The sequence below is a fragment of the Theobroma cacao genome, chromosome 9, assembly GCF_000208745.1.
Source record: "Theobroma cacao cultivar B97-61/B2 chromosome 9, Criollo_cocoa_genome_V2, whole genome shotgun sequence".
In the NCBI taxonomy this organism is placed as follows: Eukaryota; Viridiplantae; Streptophyta; class Magnoliopsida; order Malvales; family Malvaceae; genus Theobroma; species Theobroma cacao.
This window is the reverse complement of record NC_030858.1, coordinates 8,398,343-8,415,004: the sequence shown is the minus strand read 5'-3', so window position 1 is coordinate 8,415,004 and position 16,662 is coordinate 8,398,343. Positions and strand designations below refer to the sequence as shown.

General features: G+C 35.2%; 1 protein-coding gene across 4 annotated transcripts; it reads left to right on the top strand.

Annotated features, from left to right (window-relative positions):
- LOC18588945 (coiled-coil domain-containing protein 93) lies at positions 8,979-13,421 on the top strand. Of its 4 annotated transcripts, none has more exons than XM_018126427.1 (9): positions 8,979-9,215; positions 9,321-9,434; positions 9,616-9,795; positions 9,889-9,968; positions 10,415-10,454; positions 10,568-10,675; positions 10,988-11,062; positions 12,025-12,089; positions 12,871-13,421. In XM_018126427.1, exons 1-9 carry the CDS (start codon positions 9,135-9,137, stop codon positions 12,887-12,889), a joined length of 762 nt encoding a protein of 253 aa, XP_017981916.1. In that variant the 5' UTR covers positions 8,979-9,134; the 3' UTR covers positions 12,890-13,421. The 4 variants fall into 4 exon arrangements, with proteins under 4 accessions (XP_017981916.1, XP_017981914.1, XP_017981913.1 ...); XM_018126426.1 differs by having other exon boundaries at positions 8,981-9,215; positions 10,982-11,062; XM_018126425.1 differs by lacking the exon at positions 12,871-13,421 and having other exon boundaries at positions 12,025-12,373.

Sequence of the window (16,662 nt, the reverse complement as noted above, 5' to 3'; positions counted from 1 at the left end):
ATTTTCTCTTAAATTTTCAACCTTAACCCTAAATCCTCTCGATTATCTCTCTCAACTTCAAATCTCTCCCTCACCCACCGCCGAAATCCTCACAAAATACCAAATTCTTGTCCCCAAATCCAAATTTTGAGGTTTTAGGCAAGGTGTTTCACCAAAACTCACGGTTTGGGTAAGTTTTTGCCAACATTATTCAATTTGGAAGAGATTGCTTGTGTGGAATTGTTGGTAATTGATTTCTATTGGGTTTGGATTAACTTTCGGAGTTGTGGTACAATTGGCAAGAGTTGATAGAGTTTTAGTGATATGATTGGTTAATTTTGAGGTTTGTTAATTGGGAATTCTATCATTTGAGGTCTGTAGATTGTGATTAGTTAATTTCAATGTGCTGCACAATTTTTGGTTGTAAGGTTGTTGGAAGGGGATTTTGATTGAGATTTTGATTGGTGAGATTTAGTTTGGATTATTTGAGGCTTGTGAATTGGGAGTTAAATTGTGATAAACAATTGGTGTTTAGTAGGTGTTGTTAATGACAATTGTAAATAGGGCACTGTGAATTTGAGAGTTTGAAGGGAATTATGGCACCCATAAAGAGTTAGGATGAGTAGTGCGGGATTCGACAGAACAAAATTTGTGTCTGCAAAGGCTTTACACCGACACACGCAATCGTTGCTACACAAATCCCTGGTTCTAGAGAGAGGGATTGACCCGCCTCAAATTACCTATAATTTTATTTCAGATATAGTGAGGGAAAGACAATGGCACACTTTTTGTGCACAACCCAAGGTAGCTGTCATTCTTGTAGTTAGAGAATTCTATGCCAATGTGGTAGAGCATGAAGGTGGAGTGGCATTCAGTAGAGGGAAAAGAGTTCCATTTGATAGCCAAACAATCAATCGGTTCTACAACACCCCTGACATAGGAAATGATGAGTATACTCAGTATATTGGTGGGAAGGTGGACCTAGATGAGGTTATTAGTTTGTTAGGAAACCTCGGGACAACATGGAGACTGGCTAGGGGGGTTCTGGCAACATTCAAGGCTAGTGCACTGAAGAACGAATACAAGGTTTGGCACCACTTTGTCTCAGCCAAGTTGTTATCGAACAAACATACAAGTGACGTGACCAAGGACCGGGCGGTCTTGATCTATGCCATCCTCTCAAGTAAATCCTTGAACATTGGTCAATTGATTTTCTCTAACATTCTTCGTACTGCTGGTTCAGCTAGGGATGGTTTTTGGTACCCGTCACTCATCACCGTTTTGTGTAAACAAGCGGGTGTCCAATGGAGCTCCGACGAGGAAATTATGCACCCAAAAGCCCCATTAGACAGTGGGATCATGTAGAGGATGCATCATTCACAATCTCAAGCTGTCGGTGCTAGTTCATCGACCCCATCAAGGCCTGCATCGCATAGTAAACCAGTGACACTGCCTCAACGAATCAATCGCTTGGAGCGAATAGTGGGAAATATGGAGCAGATGTTACGAGCTATGGCAGAGCACATGGGCATGGAGATGTCTAATTTCCCTCAACCAATAGAGGAGACAATCGATGAGGAGAACGAGGAGGAAGACAGTGACTCATTTTGAAGGGGAATACTCTTTCTTATACTTTATTTAACATTGGGGACAATGTTAGATTTAAGTTAGGGGGAGAGTTTTAAAATTTCTTTATTTTAGAGGTCTTTATTTTTAGAATTTTAAAACTTCGTTTTTAAATTGTTGGTTTCTTTTTAAGTTCAAGTCAGTTTTTCAAAATTCTGCAAATGTGGATTTAATGGTTCATTGCATCAATAACTTAGATTTACTCATCCGATGAAGAAAATTAGTTACCTTTTAGTCTATTGCTCATAGTGATTATGAATATGGTTTGAGTGTTTTGTTGAGCTTGAATGCTAAGCATCACTGTAGGTTGTGTTTTCTCATCTTCTGGTGCACTAGTTTCTTGCTTTAACTAATCGTGATCACTTAGAGAACGTTTATGCGAATGTGAGGGTGTCTATAAATCATGAGTTTTAGAATTTGTTTTAGTTTCTCTCGAGGTGAAATCCTAGGCTAAACCTAGTTAAGGAGATTACTTAGGCCATTGTTGGACTGATTGAGCTTTTCAAGCCTACCAATTACAATTATATCCCTAGTCACCTTTGTTTGAGCCAAAATTTTTCTTTTCTTTCATCACACTCAGTAAAAAGCCTTAACTTGTAAATAAAATCCCCACTCTTAACACCCATCACTCTTAAGCACATAGATCAATTCTAGAAGATGTTGTGAGGGTAGACATAATGAAAAAAGGGTAAATAAGTGGGGTCGCCAACTCATTTATCTAAATAATAAATAAAAAAACCCATTACTTACCACTAAATGACATAAGTGTAGGGGTGCATACTCAAATACAAAAAAAAAAAGTGTGTGTTTAATGAATTTAGAGGATGATGAATTGAAGAAAAAAGTAGTGACTGGGAAAAGTGAGAGGTAAGGCTTGTTAGAAATCTCAGAATAGTCATGTGCTTAGGGTGAGTTGAGCTACAATTGATCCTTTATCATACCTTAACCCGAGCCACTCATTACAAGCTAGAAAAGTCCTGAGGATCTTTGACTGCGTGTTAGCTTACATTAGTGGAGAAAGAAACGAAGAGCAAACTTATGAAACTCTTGATAATTTAAATTCTTGCATGAGTATAAACTAATATGAGTGACATGATATGTATTGCAAGAAATTTTACACACACTCACGGGAAACCAACTGAAAATGAGCTTGCAATTTTGTTGATGCATGCACTTGAACAATAATTGTGATTTGTTGTGTGCTTGGAACATTAGGTAACTTATGAGGAGTTAAAAGTGATCTTTGTGTTGGTGCAATGAATTCATCGTCTAGGATTTTAGTTTTAAGTTTCTCGGATTAATTTAAGTTTTGCTCGAGGACTAGCAAAAGAGTAAGTTTGGGGGTGTGATAACTCTATTACATAGAGTTATCATACAATTTTGTAGAGCATGAATTGTACTTATTCTTTTAATTTTCAGCATAGTTCTTATCAAATTTTCATACTTTTTAATAGGAGTTAATTTTTAGGATGTTTAGCGTCATGAAGGCAATTTAATCTTCATTTGTGTTATCAAAACTCCCTTCAATGTAACCTTTGATCATTCAACTTTTCTTTGATTTTGAAGGAATGGTGGCTGAAAGTGAAGCTGAAGAATGGACCTCATCAACTCTGCATTTGGTGGCTCAAAAGAGGAGAGCATGGTGGTAGAAGGATCAAAGTTGCAGCAACAAATTGTCCAAGCAGAGAGTTTCTCGCTGCAGCGAGAACCCAATCTCCCTGCTGCGAGAACAGAGCACAAAGAAACAGAAGGATTTTCGCTGCAGCAAGAATCCAATCTAGCTACAGCGAAAATGAGGAAATTGCAACACCATGCTAGATCAGCTTTAGATCGCTGCAGTGAACTTCCAATCTCGCTGTAGTGAGAACATGTCAGAGAAGAGGAATATTCTGAGCTCGAGATCCTAGGTCAAGGCTAAATGAGAGGGACTATAAATAGAATTTTCAGCACAAAAAATGAGGAGATTCGACGGAGACACTTTTGGCAAGAGGAGTTGCAACAAAACGAGAAAAGAAGGAAGATTCAAAAGGAAGAGATTTTAAAAGCTACAACAGATTATTTTTGCTCTCTCTCTCTCTCTCTAGATTTGAATCTTTCTCTCTCTCATTTTGTAAAACTATACTCTTACTGTTGTATTGTGTACTCTATTTCTTTGAAATGTTGAGCTAAGCTCATTTATCTAGGATTATGGTTAACTTTATTAATTAGTTTGGAAATTGGTTGGTTGGGTGTTTATTCTTAATGCAAATCTTGATGTTTATTCAAGCTGGAATCTATTGTTCATTTAATTGATTGATCACCAATTAATTGAGTTTGAGTATTTGGATGACACTTGAAAAGGTTAATCTAAATTAAACTTAGGCTTGAGTAAAGTGTGTTCATAACACTAAAAAAAGAATGAATGTTAGTGTTTTGATGTGTAGTTAGGGTAGAAATACAACTAATTGCCACACTTAGTTAATTAGGAATTCCTTAACTTCAAGAGCTTAAATTATTTGTATCCTATAGACATATAAGGAGACAAATAGATTAGGCAAGTGTGTAATACCTTGACAGAGGGTTACACACAACTTAAGATCCTAAACTGATATTGAATTCCATTGAGTTTAAATAACTAACCAAGACCAATTCCAAATGAAGTAATAGAGAACACCATAATCCTAGGTTATTAGATCATTGATACCATTTCCATTTATTAATGGCATTACTTAGAGTAGATTTGTGTTAATTAGTTTACATTTTCTATTTAATCATAGTCCAAAAATTTATTTCTTGGATAAGGTTAGCTTGTGTCAATTTTGGTAATTAGCAGCAATCATTAGATCAACTCCTTAAGGTTCGACATCCCACTCATCACTTATTACTTGTCACGACCGTGTACACTTGCACGAAGTCTTTGCTAGTAATTTACATTCAATTTGAGCATATTTACATATTGCATAGCCAGAATTATTATTATTTTTAGCCAGCAACAGATCCATCATGGGGAACTGCACCGTACAATCGTTCATCACCACTGACAATGGAGTTAAATCTCCACCCATTATCCAGGGAGCTTGCATTTCAGTCAAAAAGGATCGAAAACTATTCCAAAGCTTTATTCGTTCAAGCTGGGTACATTTGGCATAAACAAAGGAAGCATATACCGGTTGGGGAAGCCAATGGAAAGATAATTTTACATGTAGACATTGAAACTAGTCCTTCACCACTTCACAAAAGATTTCATTAAAGCAAAATAGCGATATTTTATGAGAATAGTTAATGATAACCATATCAAAACCAAGTTTCCTTTTAACATCCTCCATTTTACTAGCATGCACCATAGTTTCCAATGCAACTAGCAGTTTAATATTATGCATCATTTTTAATTTTTTCATCATTCTTTGAATCACTTTACTTGCAATGCCTTGGACGTTCCAAATTAAAGCATGAATCATGGGTAAGTACTGGCAGGAAAGCATGCAGAGATGGAAACATTTTCCTGCATTCCATCTATCCTCTCATCGTTCATATATTCATCAAAGGCAGAACTTACATTGCGCCCAACCAAGAATGCACTATCAGATTTTTGCTTGCACCTCACCAAAGAATGAACTTCAATGTCTGCATGGGAGATTGCACGTAGACGGCCAGTCCCTTATCCTTCTTTGGCTCGAATCATGGAATATTCGAACATTCAGCACTGCTTTCCTCGGCATCCACTACTTCTACAGCCGGCATCTAGTGTTCATCCATTTTTACTTCCTAGCTCGTTTCAACAGGCTCATGTGGCTTCTACAAAAGTCGTATCTCTAAGTCATCAACATCCTTAGCATTCATTATCGAATTGATCGAACTGCTTATGGTGTTTGCTCGAAATACTATTTTTGACTCTCCGAATGCTACCCAACCTTTGATTTTATTGTCTGCACTAGTGTTGTTTCCTTTTTTTTCTTTCTACATTTTTTGGTTGTGACATTTTGAGCATGATCTATTGCCCATTGAATGTAGTCAAAATCACCAGAGTGTTGAATACTTGTAGAGAGATCCTCCGTCGTTTGTGAGCTATCCACCACTCTACCATCTGTTGATCACCGATATTGATCTGTGCTAATCCTCCCCTGCTCCTTACTATCACCTATTTTATTGCCCTTCAAACCACTGAGATCTCCTCCTTCAACGTGTCTCAGATTCCTAGTTGCTAGTGGTCGACTACGGCATGTTCAGTTGCTGCTATAATTTTTTTGGCAAGCATGGTACTGTTCACATGCTCTATTCGCCCTGTTCTACATGTTTCTCTAGATTTGCCTCTTCACACAATTTAATCATTCCAAATCTATTCGACAATGGCACCGGTTCCTTTCCCTGATCCTCTACATCAAGTTCCTAACCTGTGGCATTCTTTACTCCTTTTTTTCCCAGCTTGCCAACCAGTTGTCATTTCATGTTTTGTTTTGGTTGAATCGTCGGCATTTGATCTTTTCTTTTTTCTTCTTTTTACAGTAAATCTGCATCTCTTTTTTATGACTCTCTTCCATCATCTTTCAAAGGCTTATTCCCTATAGGCTTCCCTTGCTTTGCTGGCCTATTTCCTAACACCAAATAATTTGAAACTGAATGTCCCACATGACAACAATGATCGCAATATTTCAGCATTTTTGAAAACTCAACCCGCTGTGTGTAGCCTCTAATGACAGCCCCAATGACCCAATCTTTAACCACAATCCAAACTTGATTAACCGAAGCCTTCTTGCAATCATATTCCACTTAAACCCGAGCCACACTAGGTCTAGAACCATTAGTGGTGGCCTTATCAATAAATAGTGGTTTTCCCATAGTTTTGGCAATTAACAATAATGCCAATTTTTCATATAGATGGGCTTTTAGGTTCGAAAAAAAGATCCAAACAGGAACAATCGCTGATTCTTTTTCTGCCTCAAAATCTGGAGACCACTTGAACACCCGCATTTTCTTATTCACAATGAACCACTGCTGCTTAATCCATATCCTATTAAAATCTTGTTCATTTGATAAATGAACCAATACGTGCTTGTAATCTAACCAAGGTATTGCATAGGCACCCGTGAGACCAATTCCCTTGAACGCTTGGTGAATCTCCTGCAGTTTTGGCATGCGGCTAAATTTCCCAATGATGGAGTGAGGAAAAGCTAGGCAAGCTTCTGGATCTCGTCCTTAAAGAACGCTGCAGCCGAATAGTCCTTGTAGATGATTGGATCATGTGATGAAGGGATCACAAATGACTTGTCTCTTGAAACTATTGAGAGAAATGACTTTTTGAGAGCATGGGGTGAGAGTGGCTGCTGGTTTTTTTCTTGTATGGCTTGCAAGAAGCCATAAAAGCCACACGCCTGAAAGGTTTTCTCCACAACCGCGCTTGGGCCTAATGCCGACTGCCTTGGGGGATGTGTGGCGACCAACAGTGAGTGTTTGGGAGGGTTCGTCGGTCGGCCAATGGCCAAGCTGTGAATGGTAAGGAGTGGGGGAAACGCGTGGGAGTTGAGAGCGTTTTCCTTTTTTTTTTATGATTTTGAAAGCAACAATTTGAACGAGTGAAAAGATAAAAACAATTTAAATATTTTAAAGAGTAGAGAAAAAAGGAAAAACATGAAAGAGAGCAAATCTTTTCTTTGAGCAAAAGCAAAAAACTAAGATCTTATCTTTGTCTCCAACTATAGTTTCTTGAGCCTAAACTTCACTTCATCATTTATCATTCTTGAGATAGCTTTCACCTTTTTGCACTCAAATTCATTACCAGCTTTATTAAAGGTTCTGAGCTAAAGATTCTTTTAAAAATTCACTATTATATAAGTTATTCCTCCTTGAAAATGTGGTTTTAAGGTTATACCTTTGAGCAAAAGCTAAAGAGGTTGTGCTTGATCTTTAAAAGGCATATATTTGAGGTTCATTTTGGTTGTAAAAATTGTGCCTAATCCTAAAAAGGTAGTGACTTTGGTTGAGGTTGTGCTTGATCCTTAAAAAGGCACTCAATTGTAAAGATTAAGCGTGATCTTGTGTTAAAAGACAAGTTGATAATGGATTCAAACTTCTTGTGCTATCAATGGAGAGGACATAGGCATCATAGGCCAAATTTCTATAAAAACTTGGTTGAATACTCTTTACTTTTCTACACTTTACTTGTTTATCTTATACTCTATATATATAACTTTACTCTTTATACTTCAGTTGTATTGAAAATTTAAAAATATATATATTTGATAACCAATTTACCCCTCTTTATTACTTTACTTTAAGTTTATTTGTTTGTAACAAATATTTGTAGGGTTGGTTTATAAGATTTGAATTTAAAGAAATCAACTTTAAGCCATGAAAGATAAGAGTGTGGTTAATTAAGATAAGAGCTACAAGGTTACACCAATGGTGTAATTCAAGAGTTAATGAGTTTTGCACGTATGAGAAAAATATTTGTAATATATAGTATTAATCTTGATATAATGTAGTAAGTTATAATACAAACAAGATTTTAGGAAGTTTTTTTTTAAAAAATAAATAGTTGTTTTTTAATGAACAAAATTTTTAAAAAAAAGTTACAGAGATGAACTTTCTCTTCTCTTCTTTTAAAAGCATGCTAGTTTTTTATAAATATCCTTTCTCTCGATTGATCTCCCTCTCCTCTCTCTTCTTCTACAAATCACCTTTTTTTTTTCAACGCAACTCACGATCTCCTTATCCTATACCTTTCTCTCTACAAAAATTACAAAACAAAAAACAAAAAAAAAAACAGAACATCCAACAATAGAATAGTAAAATTTGATTTTTTTTTTTTGTTTTTACAAATATTAAGAGAAAGAAAACTCAAAATTCAAAACTGCATTCAAATATTAATTAAAGATTTTCTCTCTTCTTCACCAAAAAAATTTTAATGTCAAATACATCATTTTTTCTTTTCTCTTCTTTTTTGGAAAATGGAAGTATCATAATCTAATTACTTACTAGATCAATAAAAATCTAATATTATTACTACTATACAAAATTTGAGAGTTGTTCCATCTCTATATGAATTTCTTTAATTTCAACATCTTAGATTGTATATAAGTTCAAAGCAGATTTGTTCCGTTTTGATTTATTAGGTGATTAAAGATGGCTTGAATACATTTTGTGGTAATTTTAATCAAAATTAGAGCTTATATAATTTATTGTACCAAACTACTTACCAAATAACTTTAGCTTAATTTTAAAAGTTATTATTTTCATAAAAAATTTATAATAGTTTTTAAGTTAAAAAAAAACTAAACTAGACAAGCTGTTAATAATAGTAATAATAAAATTATATATTAAGTAGCAGTTTGGGGCCAAACTGCATTGACTGGGCCCATAAAAGACTCAAAATCTCTAAACCAGAGCCCACTAAGATCATCGTCTTCTCTCGCGAAATAACGGTCCAACAGTAACAGATCATAGTTCCGATCCAACAAGAAGAAAGAAAACTCGCTTGACTACCGAGTCAAGCTACGCCCGACTCAAAGGCTGAGTCCGAGTCAAGAGTCATCATCCATAGCGGATCCTAAACAATGCAAAAAGGCAGCAAGGAGCAGGAATTGAACAGTGCAAGAGCTTCAATTGAGATATTGAACTCAAATTTAGATCAACAGGTTACTCATTTTCCAAAGCTGTGAACTTTGTTGTTCGTTTTTTTCCTTATTTTTATGGACGAATCGATTAATTCCCCTCCCCTTTTGGCGTATTTAATAATACAGAACCAAAGAAAGGTTAGCCTTCTCAATGAATTACAAAATTTACAAGAGAGGATTAGAAAGCAAGGTGCTGATGCCAAAGTGCTGAAATTTGTACCCCTTTTGGAGACATCGAAGGTTTAAACTATTTCCTCTCATTTATATTTTTGTTTTTTTTTTCTTATTAATATGCAATTTCAAAACAAAAAAACGAAAATTTATTTTTCTAACAATGTGATTTTCAATAGTCCATTTATCTTTTGCATTTGTTTTTATTGGTTGGCAATTACCAGTTATGATTATTAAAACTTTTTTCCAGACACTGGAAAGACAAGAATCCCAAATTAGGTCTGATTTTGATGCAAAACGTTCTTCATTGGAAGCTGAGGTTAGTGATTTGGAGGAAAAGATAGCAACAGGGTGTGATGACGAGAAGCTCTCTCATGGTTTAGATGATTCTTTAAATGAATCATTGCACAAGCTTAATTCAGCGAAGAAGGTAAAACATCTCAATTTTCAAAGATTCTTAATTCCTTTTAAGTATGTAAATAATTAAATAGTTATTAACAATATTCATATATTTGGGTCATAGGAACTTGCAGCTAGACTAAGGGCAATAGTATCGGTAAAGCGGCAGCTGGATGATGTGCCCTCCCAATCGGAGCTAATCCAGTATGCTCACTTTTCTTTTCATATTGCTCGTCAAGTTTTAGGCCTTCAAGTCTTTGATATTCCTTAGGTTGTTTGTACACAATGGAGTTTGGTGATTATTCGTGAGTTGTTGTACTCAATGCTACGTAATTTGATGTTTATAACTTGTGACTATTAGAGCATTTAGTGTTAAGGACAGAAGACTATAGTTAACATTCAGAAACCAATTCAACCAATAGCTGTATGAAACTTTTCTTTCTATTGGTTATATATATTTTATCATTCAGCACTACCAGTGAGATTATACATACAATCAATCTAGTTCTAGTTCTGTAGATGATTCCTTATCAATGTCTCATTCCTCTGGGAAAATTGACAATAAGAACAAGAAAACAATTCAGACTTTCATCTTTTTGCATTTTTGTAATAAGTGTAATACTCAATGTTGATTCTGCCATCCTTTGCAGGTATGAACGCCGGTTTTCAGAGCTGAATGCTCATATTCAGGTGTGTGATTTTGATCTGCAAACCCTTGCTTGACCTATTATTCTGTTCTTATGTTCAGCTCTTATTAACTCTGTTTCTGCTAAAACTTGATATTGCTCTTTGCTATTTTAAAGGAAAAACTTCAACAGACTCGAAAATTCTATGCTACCTATAATGCTCTTTTGGAGATTAAAGAGTTGATGCTAAAGGAAACTTCTTTGCTGAATTCCATAAGCTCACAGGTATTAACTCAAATGAGTGAAATTTCTGCATTTGTTCATTACGTCTGTTATGCTTCTGCCTTGCAACTCTAAAATCTATGGGTTTCATTTTTCCTTTTTTTTTTTTCTGAGTCTTAATAAATTGCGCCTGCTTTTATTTCCTTCACACTGCTTTGCTAGCAAATAAAAATGCAGTGCTGTTCTTAGTGTTAATTTCTGCTTCAGCTAATTTGCTACTAATTAGATGGAGATTCTTCTATTGAATGCAGTTTTTCTCTGATACTTTGCTGTTGTCTATTAGTAGATAGTTTCTCACCTTCCCTACAGTTTCAGGATGCCATTGCTAGCCCTGCTGGTCGCATGAAATTACTGGAGTCCATGGAGGGAATTGTAAAGGGCAGCCAACAGGTAATTGTCACCTTCCTTGCTAGCAAGTTGGAAAATAGCAAGGATATACTGCTCATTCTCCTTTTGTTTCATCTTTTGGTTGGTTGAGCTACCCATTTGGCCCTTGTACTAGTGCAAAATGTTCACTTCAAAATTTACTTTGATATGGATTAATCAGGCCCATGTACTCTGAAATTTAATCCGATCAAATAAATTAACTAACATTCAGACATGGATGCCATTGGAAGTTGAAATGGTAGTGACATGTAATACTTCCAATACATGGTAAACTTGGCATCCTCCATCTGGCTGACCATCTCTTGATTAATATATAACCAAGGTAGTGATAACCTTTTGTTTTGTCGAAATCATAGAGGGAGAGGAAAAAAAGGAAGCTTTGAGAGAATGAAAGAGAATCAAAGCCCTTTTCATTTTCCTCCACTTTTCCCATCAACCAAGCATCTCATAATTCTTCCATCGGCAAGAACTTGACAGAAAAGATCTTGTACGAAAATCCAAATATGTGCCTAACAACACAATCCCAAAACCAACTTCCACAAAATCCCCGAACCATATCTCTAGCAATTAAAGTTCATATTGCTTAGACTGCCTCAATTTCAAGAAAACAATCACTTCACTGGCATCAACACAATCAATGGGGCCTTTTGCACAGTGTAATCAGTCGGGCCTATAATTAATTATGAGAAAGCTTATTAGTTTTGTTTTTCTTTTTCATAGTATTATCTTTTACTTTGAGAAATTAGAAATAAACATGGTAATTATTTAATCTCTAGTAATTTATAACTGCTCAGTAAAATCATATCAAACATGGAACTTGTACTTGATTGACTGAAATGATAGAAGAGGAGTTAAAGCGAACAGTTCCATGACCCACAGAAACTAATAAAGGAGTTTAACCTACTTTGATGTTATGGATGTTTTAAATTATTTGGAGGTGCACTCATGAAGCATTTATTTTGCAGAAGCTAGAAAAGTTGCAACTTGGGCTTCAAGAAGAGCAGAAGGTTTGTGATTCTCTCAAAGAGAGGTATGGTGCTGAAGTAGCAGAGCAAAGACGCTGCTATTCTCTTAAAAACTATTCACGTAGGCAATGTCAATTACATTGTCAGTAATGTGATGTTGTAGTATTGTGGTTTTAATAGTTATGAAAAATTTCACTCATTCCAGAGAATAAATGTGTTTGATTGTTTCTGGAGTAGTGTTTGGACAGAAATAGTGCAAGAACGGGGAGAAGCATTCTTTAAAATATGAAAATGAGCTATCTGCGCTAGTTTCCATGATCTAGTAGAACAATTCGATTTGGATTTGAAACTTGAGCAACCTGCATGCTAATGACCTCATTGTTGCTACTGGATGTCAGCCTCAGCTACATTGTACATGAGTTAGTATTGAAGAGATAACTTGTTCATGATGAATTTTATGCCCACGTCATTGTTTGAATTCAACAGAATCTGATCTAGCCTAGGCTCCCATATGCTCTAAGAGCCTTGAACACCATTTGGCAAAATAAAAGGATCTGATTAAGTCCACAATTGCACTGGGTTGTGCTTTTTGAGATTTAAGCAGAAGACTTCATTTCACAAACAGCATGATGCCTAGTCCCAATTTTAAATATCAGTGTAGTGACTTTGGTGAATATTGCATTTCCCTAGTGGGATGGTGGGTGATGGATCAATACAATTTTCATCACTATGCCAGAAGAGGTAGTTGGGGCAGTGATGAGCTTGTTAAATTCTTTGTTGAGTGTCGTCACGGTCCTCCTTTGCTGCTTAACTTGGAATCTTAACATGGAGCTTTCAATTTTTCAGGAGGATGTGCAAGGAATGAAAGACTACCAAGCCAGACTCCTGCCTAACTTCAAATTGGCGTGTGTAAGTATCCTTTGTGCATTCAAAACTGCAATGCATACCTGCAACATGTCTAAACGGGACGGATTAAGTGATTAACTTTGGAAATAGTTAGGCGGAGATCAGATTTTCTTCCTCAATCGAAAACAAATTTTCAAGCCTACCATTCGTATGGTATCCTCTTGCCTTTTTCATATGCAGCTGATGATCCACATCGGTGCTGCATCATCTTACCAAAAGTTCTAAACAAACATTATGAACACGCAATGGCACTTTGACTGAGATTTATATACTAATTCTCATTATAGAATAGTTTGCTGATGTTGCTGTTTAGAATTATTAGAATTATTATTTGGGGTGGCACATCTATATGTTTGAACTGTTAATACGAGGGTTTTTTCATTTCTCTTTCTCTCGGATAATGTTAATGTAAGAGTTAGAATGACAATCTTAACATCAACCCTTGTAATTTGTTTTGTTTACATCTGACAAGTTGTGAGTCATTAGCTTAATGCATCATCCTCATCGTCATCGCCATCGCCATCGTCATACTAATATTAAAAGCAAAGGAAGCTTGATTTGACCTGACCTTCCCTGGAAGTTTTTCCAAGTCACGTTTCAATAATCTAATGCAAGCAATGCAATTCCTGTTAAATCAAAAGTTGTCATCTTTAAATCGTTGGGGCCACTTTGTGATTAATGTTTATGATGGAAAACACCCCTAAGCATTCAGAGACAAAAAAAAAAAACTCCTCGAATTTCAAATCAATAAAAAAAGCCAATGGACATGGTTTTTTTTTTTTTTTTTTTTTGTAAATACTAGAAAATCACTCTTAAAGCAACCAACAGGAAGAAGGAAACACATACAAACCCCCAAATCCAGAAAACAAACCCTAGATCCTCATTCAGGGTGGATTGAGAAAAATGTTAGCTGCAACCACCTCTTCTAATTCAGAGTGGATCTCCTTAACCCTGACATGGAAAGCTTTACCTGCAACTTCCACTCCCGTTATTTCATCAATGCATTCAAAACTATCCCAGACCTTCAAAACTTAGTTCTTCATAATTCATTGATTTTTTTCATCCAGAAACACGATTCCGCCCCAGACACATGCAATGTTTGAGAGGGTGTTATGACACCATGCATGAACAAGGACACCTTGAACAGACACCCATCTATGACTCTTCTTAGTAACAAAATCTTCTAACCAAACATTAACTAAGATGAACCCATTATTGGGCCAACCCCGGTCCTTCTTCTTGAGTTTCTCAAAGAGTTCATCATCTGACATGGAAATCAGAAAATAGTAGGAGGCCAATTTTCTTACAAGCAAACCAGAGAAACCATCCATTTTGAACATTTTCCGTTAATGTCACGGCATCAGCCTGGTCATCAGCGATTGCCACAACATATTTTTCGAGCCAATACCTTTTTGAGTCTTCTCTTATGCCACATACCTTTTCATCTTTTATTTCAGACTCTTGCTTTGTTTTGTATTGCCGCCAGTCAGAGCTGGTGCATACGATATCTTTACACCTGGCAGAATTTTCTAGCCTATTATTAATCCTTCCTGTTATAACTTTTGTCGAGCCTTGTTGATAGGTTGCACGTTTTTGTTTCCATCAAGACTCTCCCTCTCTCCCCCCCCCCCCCCCCCCCCAAACTCCCCAAATCTGGCAATACTGACTCCCGAACTCTGGTTGAGAATCTATGCTCCATTCATTCTGAGGATTGCTCTCTGTGCATCTGCAAATGTCGCAGATCTTACAAAGCCAAATTTGGTTGCTTATCTGGTTCTTTTTCGAACAATGTAAACATCGACCCCCTTCCCAAGTTGTTGACGGATTCTTCTAAGCCATCTCCATTGCACCTTATTTAAAATGTTGTTAAAAAAAAAAAAAAAAAAAAGGGACATGATCTTCTCCCTTGTCTGCCTCTTCATCATCGCTTAGCAACGATGAGTGACTAAAATTGGATACGTCCAACTTTTTCCTCCATTACTTGTTACTCATGTCCATTGCCATTAATTCTTTAACTTGCTTTATTGTCCCACTACCGATGATACGAAAATGGAGGATTAATATGAAATCCAGTCCAAAAAAATTCTCCACATGAAGCTAGGAATTTAATTAACGAAAATAAATAAATGCATTTGATGTTTTAGATTTTTTATACGAATCAATGTTAAACCAAGGTTTGCAATCTAAATTGCTTGCGCATTTGCACTTCTTACCCATAAATCGCTGCCCAAGAAACCAAGTAAAACTGTTGCCCATTTTTTTTTCTTTTGAATGAAATATGGTCTCTTAATGAATTCATCGGTCGGCATGCATGAAAAGTTGTGCTGATTAATTCCACCGACTGACTGCAAAGAAAAAATTATTAGGATTGAAAATGAACAGAATGCAATCTTGTACCCTTTCCCCCCCTCAAACTGCAAGAGCCGCCTTTCACTTTCATTCGTTTTCAAAATCCAAATTATTTTCTTTCTTCACCAAATAAAATATTGGGGCTGTCATTTTGCATAAGGCAAATAAAAATTAAGAAAATAAACAATAAATGCCTTCTTCGGATCCTCTGGTTTTTTTTCATGACAAGAAAATTAACTTTGTGACATTATATTCTGTTTTTTTTTTTTTTCTAGAAACTATTTTTCATACCCTAATTTTTTAAGAAATTTATTCGGTGTCCATATATTATTTGTAGTAAATATAATTAATGTACTACCAAATAGTACTTGATTCTAAAATGTTCATCAACTGAAGAAGCCGAATTGCCATTTATAAAATTTAGACTTCAAGTTAAGTCTGATTGCTCATTTTGAAATTTGTTTATCATTAAAATATTTTAAAAATATTTATTATATATCATTATTATTTTAATATTTTAAAATATTTATTATAATCAAATGAAATAAAAATAAATATTTAATAATAAAATAATCTCGTGAGTTGAAGAAAGTCAAGTTTGGTTTGGAAAATCCTATCGAAATCAACCTGACCCGCCCATGGGCCTGGTGAGTTGTCCCGTGGACAAGTCTACTTGGTTTCATCATTTGCGCTAGCCTTAGCTGTTAGAATATTTGTTTTATTCTATAAAAGTTCAACGTAAATTTCAAAACACTTTTTAACTTTTGTAAAATCTGAAAATGAGCTCTTTTGTTTTTTTATAACAAAAAAGTGATAAAATTAAAATTTTCAAATAATTTAATAGGAAAAAGCAATTATGAATTTTTTATAAATATCTATTTATATTATATATATATATATCTAGATTTAGATGTAGATTAGATTGGATGAAAATTAAGATTTAATCTATCCATCTAATCTTTTAGTATTATCTTCAATTTGTAAATTCTATCTATATAAAGAGTTTTTAGTCCCCTTATTTTATTTATAAATGCACACTTAAATAAGATCTTTTTACTCTATCTCTTTCTTACTTCCTTTAAATACTTGCTTTATAGTTGTTCATTTAAGTTATATTTTATAACACGTTATCAGCACGATTCTCTAAAAAATTTCAATAATTGGGTTTTGATTTCTTATATTAGCAAATCAGGTAAGTGTTGCTATTATTTTGTTTTCATTCCCTCGTTTCAAAAAGATTTCAATAGTTGATCTTTGATTAAAATCAAGTAAGTAACTTGATATCTTTTTAGTATTTTCATTCCTTAAAAATCCACCTTAATATGAATTTTGCTATCATATAGTATATATTTTATTTTGATTTTTGATTGGAAAGCGAATTTG

Bases quoted from the DNA above. Each gene is read 5' to 3' on its own strand.
- LOC18588945 (XM_018126424.1), top strand. From the start codon at position 9,135: ATGCAAAAAGGCAGCAAGGAGCAGGAATTGAACAGTGCAAGAGCTTCA. The intron at 9,969-10,414 runs GTATGCTCACTT...CATCCTTTGCAG, and splicing joins TCCCAATCGGAGCTAATCCA to GTATGAACGCCGGTTTTCAG. The intron at 11,063-12,024 runs GTAATTGTCACC...TTTATTTTGCAG, and splicing joins TTGTAAAGGGCAGCCAACAG to AAGCTAGAAAAGTTGCAACT.